General features: G+C 44.0%; 2 protein-coding genes across 2 annotated transcripts; one reads left to right on the top strand and one right to left on the bottom strand.

Annotated features, from left to right (window-relative positions):
- Positions 1-1154: 1154 nt before the first annotated feature.
- On the top strand, positions 1155-2940 carry LOC121053253 (UPF0481 protein At3g47200-like). Its single transcript, XM_040519876.1, has 2 exons — positions 1155-1292; positions 1415-2940. The coding sequence occupies exons 1-2, from the start codon at positions 1290-1292 to the stop codon at positions 2804-2806; spliced, it is 1395 nt and encodes a 464-aa protein (XP_040375810.1). The 5' UTR covers positions 1155-1289; the 3' UTR covers positions 2807-2940.
- A 516-nt stretch (positions 2941-3456) lies between these two features.
- Positions 3457-9451, bottom strand: LOC102702519 (pectin acetylesterase 3). Its single transcript, XM_006645761.2, has 9 exons — positions 9143-9451; positions 5915-6127; positions 5736-5809; positions 5423-5634; positions 4981-5095; positions 4732-4809; positions 4096-4201; positions 3785-3939; positions 3457-3629 (listed from the first exon to the last, which is right to left on the bottom strand). The coding sequence occupies exons 1-9, from the start codon at positions 9348-9350 to the stop codon at positions 3528-3530; spliced, it is 1263 nt and encodes a 420-aa protein (XP_006645824.2). The 5' UTR covers positions 9351-9451; the 3' UTR covers positions 3457-3527.
- Positions 9452-10311: the final 860 nt, after the last annotated feature.

The following is a 10311-nucleotide window of genomic DNA, read 5'->3' as shown; positions in this document are numbered from 1 at the left end:
AGTACTTGTTTTAGTCTTGGCTTTTAGATCAATAAGAACACATATAAAAGTTATTCATAAATTATTTTTTATTTACCGATATAATTTTTGGCTTATCTTTACTACTTTAAAGAGTTTCGTCCGTCCATCCATACACCGAAAAAAGCCCCGCTTCGTCACACACAAAAGAAAAAAAAAAACTCCGCACGCACCCACCCACGCACGCCGCAACAGAAAAGAAAAACGCCTGATCCGACCACCGCGACTTGCCTTCGTCATCCACGCTTGGGCCCAACTGGGATGCAATTCTCCCCCAGGTCTAATTACGTCTCTAGCATTTGCCTCTAGTCCAAATTTTGATGGACTTAGGGCAGCCACCACTGTGAACGATCCAATCTTCTAATGGGCTAGTTTGTATAGCAACCATCGGATATAAATCTACATAGGCCAAAGCCTCATTGAGTTCATGCAAATCTTTACTATTTTAAGAGTAGAATTTCGTCTGTTCGTCCGTCCACTAAAAAAAGTCCCACGTCATCATACAATAAATGAAATTTGTGCTTTAAACTAACTATTTTCTTATCAAATATAGTTTCGCTGTGAAATACGAGCGTGTAGCAAGTTCTCTTCATAAGCCAAACGATCACCACTCGCTCTTGGTGATTAGCTCGTAGGCCAGTAGTGTTTAGTGGCTAAACACATTTATGACTTGGTCACAGTCACACATAGAGGTCACAATGGGTTAGTTAATTAGTTGGTCGGTGGAACTACCATTGCATCGGTCCATAGCCGGAGCGAGTCCATTGCACCGTGTCATGCACGTATGGTACACTTAGTACGTACACGTACGCTGCTGCTTCATGCATGGATTAATTGCATGCTGTTAAATTAGTTCCTCGAGAATAGGTCGTACATGAATGGAGTTGTTCAGATCGGAGTACGACCCTTGGTTGTTCGAGCCTGTTTATCCTCGGTTTTTCCCCTAAACTTTCACAAACATGTTTTGGTTTTTCTTGACTTTTCGATATGTTTTTAAAATAAATTATATATAGTTTATTACCTCATATTTCTATAATAGATTTTTGATTTTATATTAATCAATTACACCAATTATATCATTAAATAGCTATTATAAAAATAAAAAATCATTCGCCTATCATCCAGAAAGAACACGGCCTAAGTCCATGTGCATACGTTTTCTGATTACAACGATCCACATAGTAACTGTTCAAAACATCTTAATTCCGAGTAAATAATTAAAGAGAATACATACGGTGCTCGGCTCATTGGATCGATCTAGAGAAAGTAGAATGGTGAAATTTCGTTTATTTTCTCCTTAATTTGTTCCCTCCTATATTGATGAAATGCAAGCTATGATAATGGATTGATGCTCACAAGATCGATATGTGTTGCCATCTTGTGGTGATCTGATCAGAGGAGATCGCCGGCGGCGGCGGCGGTGGCGAAGCAGGAGGACACGGTGTGTGTAAACATCGGGAGGATACTGGAGCAGCTGAGCCGGCCGGCGAGGCTGGACGGCTACTCCATCTACCGCGTCCCAGCGAACGTCCGGAGCAGCACCGACAACAAGAAGCACTACGAGCCGAGGCTGGTCTCCGTCGGCCCGTACCACCGGAACAAGGAGCACCTCCGCGCCATGGAGGACCGCAAGCGCCTGTACCTCCTCCGGTTCCTCGACGACGGCGGCCGCCGCCACGGCCTGCTGCAGGACTGCGCCGCCAGGCTGCGTGAGCTCCAGGCGCGGGCGCGCGCGTGCTACTTCGAGAGCCCCGACGGCGACGGCGACGAGTTCGTCGAGATGCTCCTCCTCGACGGCTGCTTCGTGCTGCAGCTGTTCATCCAGTGGTTCTCCGGCGGCACGGACCCCGTCTTCGCCGTCGCATGGAACCTACCGCTGCTGCACACCGACCTGCTCATGCTCGAGAACCAGATCCCCTACTTCGTCCTCCTCGCGCTCTACGACGCCTACTCGCTGCATGACCCGGACAGCCCGCCGCCGGCGCGCCCCAAGCCGTCGCTGACGAGCATCATCACCGCCTACTTCAGCGAGAAGGTAGGGCTACAGCCGGCGGCGACGGCGAGCGCGCAGCAGGAGGACGCCATCGACCACCTGCTCCATCTGTACCACTGCACCTTCGTCAAGCCACCCGACCACCCGCCGGCGCGGCGCCACCGGCACTGCCACTGCCACGGCGGCCGCGGCACGTTGCCGCCGCCGCCGACGCCGAGGACGATCCGCTGCGCCAAGGAGCTGGCCATGCACGGTGTGAAGTTCGCGCGCAAGACGAGGACGAACAACGTCCTCGACGTCACGTTCGGCGGCGGCGTGCTGGAGATCCCGCGCGTCGCCATCGAGGACTCCACCTGCACCCGCTACATGAACCTGGTCGCCTTCGAGCAGTGCCGCGGCGGCGGCGACGCGGCGGCGGCGGCGCAGAGGCACCTGACAAGCTACGTGGTGCTGATGGACTACCTGATCAACACGGCGGAGGACGTGGTGATCCTGGACCGCGCCGACGTGATGGAGAACAAGCTGGCGAACGAGGAGGCGGCGGCCATGTTCTTCAACCAGCTCCGCGTCTGCTCCTACATCAACTACGACGACCACTACCTCGCGCCGGTGTACCGCGACGTCGACGCCTTCTGCCGCCGGAAGTGGCCCAAGTACAAGGCCAAATTCCGGCGGGACTACCTCAACAGCCCGTGGGCGATCGTCGGCCTCTGCTTCGCCACCACCTTCGCCGTCATCACCTTGTTCAACACCATCGTCACCATATTGAGGACGTTTTTCCATGTCTTGCATTGATCTTCGAAATCGATCTGATCTACGTATGCATATCTATTTACTACCCTCTCTGTTTATGATGTTTTGATTTTTAGACTCAACGTTTGGTAATTAGTTTTGTTGAACAAATTGGTGCAAATATTAAAAATAGAGAAATTTATGTTACCTTGTATACTATGAAATGTGATACCTCTTGTATCTTATTAGGAAGGTAAAATTATCCTAAAACATATAGTATATATTATGATTAAAGTACTTATTGAGATAAAAGAAATTGCACCAAAATAAATGATGTTTTTGAAGAAATTAAATAAGATGAATGACCAAACTTCATATAAAAATAAAAAAGTCATGTATTTAAATATAGAGGAGCGGTAATTAACAAGATAATTGATGGGCTTCCAAAATGTTGGTACGCTCTTTCAACTTATCGTAAAATAGTTAAGATCTTGGTCACCTTCAATCTAAAATTTCAAAATTCTGGCAAAGAGACCATTTTTTTTTTACAAAGGTAGCCTCTTCTATCTTCCCCTTCTCTGTTTGCTGTTTGTTAACTCTCTTTTGCATTGATTCTGAGAAAAAAACTCCGTTTCTCCTTTTTTGTGTGAGGTTTCCTGATTGGTTCTGAACTCTGTGGTTTTACCCATATAGTTACTGATGTGAAGAACTGAAGGCAAGAAGAATTTCTGTGTCACTCACTCCGTTCACTAGAGACGAGTATACACCACTGCAGGTTTGTCAATCAAATGATGTGGTGGCATGTGTTGTCGCAGGGGTAGGGGCAATCGATCGCCTTCACCTCGGCTCGACCAAAATACCAATCGCCAACAGACTTCGCAATCCCCTGCGCATGCACACGAACACGACCGGCAGCAAAAGCAAATCAATCAGTCTCGATTGCCTGAATTCCTTCAGATTCTTCAGTTCATATGCTCTCCGAAATTCTGAACGTAATTTGCATCTGCACGGCTAGCTAGGAACTCAAGAAGTGGACTCTACCTTGTTCTGGAGAGCAGGGGAGCCACCCGGCGGCGCGCCATTCCAGGTGGCCGTCAGCTCCGACTGGCAGTGGGCGAAGCACGAGTTGATGAACACCCCGTTGCTCCTCGACTCCGAGAAGGCTCTCACCGCTGCCACCATCTGGTCCCTGAAACCTGCATTACATATGCAAAGAAATTGATGGAGAGATTGGGTTCAGAATGAATTCAGAGCTTCACCTCACTGTCTGACGAACGAATTACTATAACTTGTATATGATTAATGAACAAATTAATTGCTAGCATTGTTTAGTCTTGGTTATAAGGATATACCTTGTAGGAATTGCATCTGAGACGCGTTGCAGGATGAGCGGTTGAACTTGCAGGCACGCCAGACGCCGGCGGGGTCAGCCGCATTTGGGGCCAGGCTCTGTTCGATCTGATGAGCGTGTATTTGCATTATTCAGTAATTGTTTCTAAGGTTTGATGATAGGGTTCGGCAAATATCGTACAAATTCAAAAAAAAATTGATTTTGTCAGAAAAGTTAAAAAAATCATAGTGGCAGTCATGTAATTCCTGAACCTAGCGATAAAGAAATTTTTCAAAAAAAACAAAACACGAATCACTCAATGAGGTAGCAGAGTGATTTGAGGTGAGTTAAATTGAGAAAAATATTTATACGGCATACCACATGATAAGGGTAATTATCATGCCAAATCACACAGTATTCCTTTCAGAACACTGACAATTTTGTTTAAAAATTTCGATTCAATGTTGTATGGTTTTTGCACGATTATCGTGATTATCGCCGATAATCACGCTAGAACCGTGCAGCGATTTCGGATCCTCCATTATAAACGAAATCCTGATTATTCTAGTTAGTTAATCAATTCGATCGAAAATTTATAGTATGTTAATTAGCTGCATCGATCAACCATGGGATAAAGCAGCAATAATGCTTTACATACCTGCCAGACATCGTACGCCGCATTCAGCAGGAAGATGGGAGTCTTGACGCTGTTGATTATGTTTTGAGGGAAGAAGCACTGCAATTTCAGGCAGACGCATCGTATAACAAATTTTTTTAAAAAAATGAGAGATGGGCTATTAAAATTATGCTTTTCTTGCGCCCTTGAATTATGAATTTATAAAATATGCATGAGCAGTACTAGTATATCCAAGTGGTAGCTAGCTATTAGTATCAGTTAATTACGAACCGAGGTGGCGTCGAGATGGTCAGTGCAAGCCTTGGGCAGGTTGGGAGCCACCGCCTGCATGCCGACGACGCCGCCGTAGTAGGACCTCAGGCTCCTCCCGCCGGCGACGTCCACGCTGCCAAACACATGGACATTTGTAGCTAGCGTTGGTACAAGTGCCATCAGCTGGCCTAATTAGCTTGGAGAAAAATATATACTCCCTCGTTTTTTTTTAATTTAGTGCATTTGACTTTTAAGTAACGTTCTATCATTCGTTTTTTTCAAAAATATTGTATAATTATTAATTATTTTAGTATAATTTAATTTATTAGTAAAAATATTTTTCCCTTACATTCAATTTTGTATAATAAATTGGTATAATAATTTTGAATAACACGAACGAATCAACTGCGTTTGGAAGAAAAAATATATCAGCAGTAGTAGCTTGCTAATAGCTACGTACGCGTCGAGGAAGAGGCCCCCGTCGGAGAGGCACTTGAGGGTGGCGGCGGCGGGGAGGAGGGCGCGGAGCTGGTCGCAGTGGAGAATCGCGGCCAGGCCACCGGCCGAGCAGCCTGTGAGCAGCACCTGCTCGGCGGAGGCCATGCCGACGTCGAGGAGGTGCTGGATCGTCGCCCCCCAGATGCGCTGCCCCCGGAACTGGAGCCCCGATTCCTGCGTACACGAAATTATACGATCATCGAGTATATTTTAGCCAAAAAAAGGAAAAATCAAGGCGACGGCCAGCTGATGCCATCGTTTGATCGATCGATCACCTGGCTGAAAGCGTCGCCGGCGAAGGACCCGCTGTCGCAGTAGCGGATCTTGACGCGGTTCCAGCTGTGGAAGTCTGCGATCATCGTGCATGGCGTCGCCGTTGGTAACTCTGATCAGCTGAGACGTACACGGCGGACTGGCGCCGGAGGAGAGGAGGGGAGGGGAAGGATGGACGGACCGGGGTTGTCGGCGGGGGCGGCGCTCATGACGCCGGTGAAGGGGATGCGGCGCTCCATGTGGTCGGAGGAGCCGTGGCGGCTGCCGGTGCGGAACCGGCACGTCCTCGCGTTGTTGCACCACCCGCCGCCCTCCAGGTTGACGACCCAGCTCCTATTGCCGGCGCCGGAGCCCGGGTCCAGGTGGTACGCCGGCGGCGTCCCATCCATGCACACTGCAACATCTCAAGAAGCGTCGATTACCCAGTGTAATTGAAAATTAACAATACAGATCATCTTTTTTTTTTGACCAGGAACAATACAGATCATCGTGTATAACTCCAAAAACGTACTACCTCACCCGGCTGCATTTCTCGTGGTTGGATTGGAGGACGTATTCGACTGTCTAGATTTTAGTCACTTAAACAATATTCTTTCGGTTTTATATTATAAGACTTTTCTGGATTTGTATAGCTTCATCTATATATCAATGTATATATATTTTTGTATGTATCTAAATTCATTAGCACACATATGAATTAAATAAAACCATATAGTCGTGTAATATGGAACGAAGTGAATATCTACTAATTTCATTTTCTTTTGGATGCGTAAGATGAAACCAACATTCATGATCCTAAACTATTGAGAAAAATCCTCTCATCTGTTGACTGTCATCTAAATACTCATTATTTTAAAAAATTAAAAATTAGATTAGTATAGTACATATCACTCCATAAACATACAAGTACATATATCAATATATATATTTCAATTTGTTATTCTTGTTATAGCTTATAAAGGTTGTATTTGAATTTGCATATTTGTGAAATGATAGATATCATATTAATCTATTTTCTTAATTTTTTTAAAATTTTTATAACTATTTACATGATATACAATACACGTGCATGTAGAAATTCCCTAAAGAGTTTTAAATTATTTTCGCATTCATATGCTATAGTGATTCTCAGCCTACCTTCTCCTCCAATACTCTCCCCTTGCCCCCAAGCCGAACAGCAACAAGGTTGCCTTGGCCACTCCCTTCTAACCGCTCGTGATCTCATGCCCCAGTCATCAACCCTACTCACCACCCTCCTTCAACCCTCGGTGGTGTCAACTTCGCCTCTCCAGTCAGGGAAATAAGTTGTAGAAAAAAATAAACAAAACTAATATAAGTATATGTATATTTATAATTGTTTTTTGTTATCTTTGCTATAAAGTGTAGAAGTTGAATTTAAACTTACATGTTGATGGAGTGATATAACTCATATTAAACTATCTTACTAATTTTTTTCATAATTTTTATGATTATTTAGATGGCATACAAGCAACGGGTGTTCATTTAACCGTGTGCTAAAAAATTGCTTTCCTCTCCGGTCACTGTTTTTTCATCCATTCCTTCTTTTTACTCAAAACTTGCATATCTAAAAACCCCAATCCCTAAGCTAGCGTCACCGCCTCCATAGCTACCATACCATCGCTAGGGAAAATGTTGGTGCGTTGGAGTACGAACATTGGCATACATGGGTCCTACAATCATCAAAATCGACTAAAATATTTTATGGTTTCAGCGGATTAAAATCTTGCAATTCTTCATTTCCATATAGAGCACATTTTACTATTTAATCTTCTCAAGTAATAGGTGACACTGTAATCCATTAAAATTATTCTAAGCAATAACCATATTTTAATGGATAATCAGTCGGAGTGAATAGTTAAAATTTTAGTACCTACAAATATTACATGCATGGGAATAGAGTGAGATCACAAGTATCCTGCTTAGTTTTTTAAGCAATTTTATAGTTCTTACGAAGTTACTAGAAGATACTAAAATTTATATAGAAAAAATAATACCTTTTGGTATCTTCTCAAGAACCATAAAATTGTTTTTTTTATCTTTAAACATGTAGCAAGAGTCACGTAAATGTGGGAGCGTGGTGTTACGTGTGTGCATGGCGTCGTATTGGCAATGACCAAAACCAGACGGTTTGGCCCTATCCGACGGATCCAGATTCAGTGGTATAGCACCGTAATATTCTCGGTGACATTTAGTCACTGACGTGTGGAACCCACATGTGCCTAGACCCATATGGGTTCCACACGTCACTGACTCAATGTCACCGAAAATATCACGGTGCAATGTCACTGAATCAACGTCCTATCCGACACGCTGCCCACGCAAGAAAAGAAGCGTGAAAGAAACCGAAAATGACAACAGGATAGATAGGCAGGCTACAGCTGGTCCATAGCCAAAGGATATATGAATGCATCATGCTGCCTGCATGGCATCGATAGCTTAGCTTCTCTTTTTCTGGAAAAAAAAAACACAAAACTAGCTTGGCTTTACTTTGCTGGAGTGGTATATGCAGTGGCGGAGACATGCGAACGGCCAGTGGCCTGGCTCACTCTAACAACTATTTTACATATAATTATCTAGTTAATTAGGTAATTGATCTGAGTAACAATGTGTTAGGCTCTCCTTTCAGGACTAATTAGCTAGTGCACGATGCCCTATCCATCGAGAATTAATTATATGATCCCTCCGATTTTTAATATTTAACATTGCTGAATTTAAACCAAATATTTAATCGTTCGACTCATTAAAAATCATGTCAATAATTTATTTTGTTATGATTTATTTTATAATATATGTTTATTAAGTTTGACATATATTTTTTTAATTGTAGAAAACGGTCAAATAAAACAAAAAATTAAACATGTTTCTAAAAGTCAATAACATCGATCAAACGTTGAAAACAGAGTACATATACAAAATTAATCCATCTAGAAGTATATATATCTACACGTTCGGAAAGCGATAACCCGAGGACATGTAAACCATCTTTGCATTATCGATTTTCTGTTGAATTGGGCTTAGCCATTAATCCCCTTGAAGGAAATTTGTATACTTTTATCTCTAACGAATAAGGTGGGGGTATTGGAATTGCCGTACACTACTGTCATGGTAGTTATGGCTTTTATGGCCGAGCACGAACAAAAATGAAGCTCATTCCCCGAGATCGAAATACGCTTCCAGTTTCAGTTTATTCTGATGCAAATATATATTTCCAGTTTAAGAGAACACGCTCGCAACTAATCTTAGCTAGGATCCAAAACGGTAGACGAATTAATCGCCTGCTTTCGCCAGAAATTGATAGCCAACCTAATGACAGATATATTCTACCCAGAAGAACCACATGAACATCGTCTATAAGCATCCAAGATTAAATATGTCAGTGTGCACATACCGGCTCCCTTGTCGACGGCGGAGCTGAGGATGGTGATGGGCACCATCACGTCCGCCGCACGCCGCCGCCTGCTCCTCCGGTGGCCGCCGCTCATCTGCTCGCCGTCCGCCGCCTGCACGCAGCCGCCGGCAACGACGAGGACGAGAAGGACAAGAAGAAGAAGCAGCAGCTTGGCGACCCCAGTCATCTCCATCGCCGTCATCCTCATCTCACTACTCGACCAATCGAAGATCCACTCGCTAGTCGCTACACTAAATTGACTGATGAGATCGAATACGTATAGAAGCAGAGAGAACAGAAGAACCAGAATGGAAATAACAACGGAAAAAAGACAGAAAAACAGAGAGCTTAAATCGAGGCTACATATTTAACAAGGCATATCAAGGGGGTGATTCACCTAGCTCTGCAAGGATACGTGGCTAATTATTATTGCCAGCATATACGCCGGATGCCCAGCTAGCTTACCTAGGCCCATAGTATCCTTCCTTGTATGCGTACGTATGCACATATATGGCAGAATTAAACACAAAATGATGCAGCAGGAGGCATGCATGGGACAGCTTTAATTCGCCTAATTAATAAAATTTTCAAACAGCACGAATTATAGAACGATATGATAGATAGGGAAATCAGCAAATTAATTAAGCAAGAGAGGTACAGAACAAACGAATTAAATCGAAGAAACAGCAGAGATGGAAGGAATTGACAAGCAAGCTAGGAAGACGTACGTTCATACGTCGATCGGCGTGTGTTTATAAGGAACAAGGAACTCGTAGGTCGTATATGCATGCATGCGCGTGGGCGCCGAGACGATCGATACTGACGGCTCACCGGCCGGCCTGCGTACATAGCATTAGTAATGATATGCACGTATTCATCTTAATTATCACGTATATCGATCGATCGTTGTGTTATGGATGAAAGCCAAAGTAGCGAAAATGAGCAAACCTTTGACCGACCACCTCAGTTCATTACTACAGTCTACAAAAAAGAATGTTTTCACGGACAAGAGGTTTTATTTTTACAAGCGAGAGCCGTAAAAACATGTGTTTATGATAACTGACGATCGATTGATGAGCTACTGTGGTTAGAACCCGTCTGCGTAAATCAACTTTACATGTGACCACACTTCAGCATGAGTAATAACAAAAACTAGCAGGGTAGTCCGG

The sequence above is a fragment of the Oryza brachyantha genome, chromosome 1, assembly GCF_000231095.2.
Source record: "Oryza brachyantha chromosome 1, ObraRS2, whole genome shotgun sequence".
NCBI lineage: Eukaryota > Viridiplantae > Streptophyta > Magnoliopsida > Poales > Poaceae > Oryza > Oryza brachyantha.
The sequence above is the reverse complement of the archived record's forward strand: the minus strand, read 5'-3'. Positions and strand labels throughout refer to the sequence as shown.

What these genes read in the sequence shown, in the direction of transcription:
- LOC102702519 (XM_006645761.2), bottom strand. Translation starts at nt 9,350, where the DNA reads ATGAGGATGACGGCGATGGAGATGACTGGGGTCGCCAAGCTGCTGCTT. An exon ending in CGCCCCCGCCGACAACCCCG is followed by an intron (nt 5,810 to 5,914) that starts GTCCGTCCATCC and finishes CGATGATCGCAG; the next exon opens with ACTTCCACAGCTGGAACCGC. An exon ending in CCGGCGACGCTTTCAGCCAG is followed by an intron (nt 5,635 to 5,735) that starts GTGATCGATCGA and finishes TCGTGTACGCAG; the next exon opens with GAATCGGGGCTCCAGTTCCG.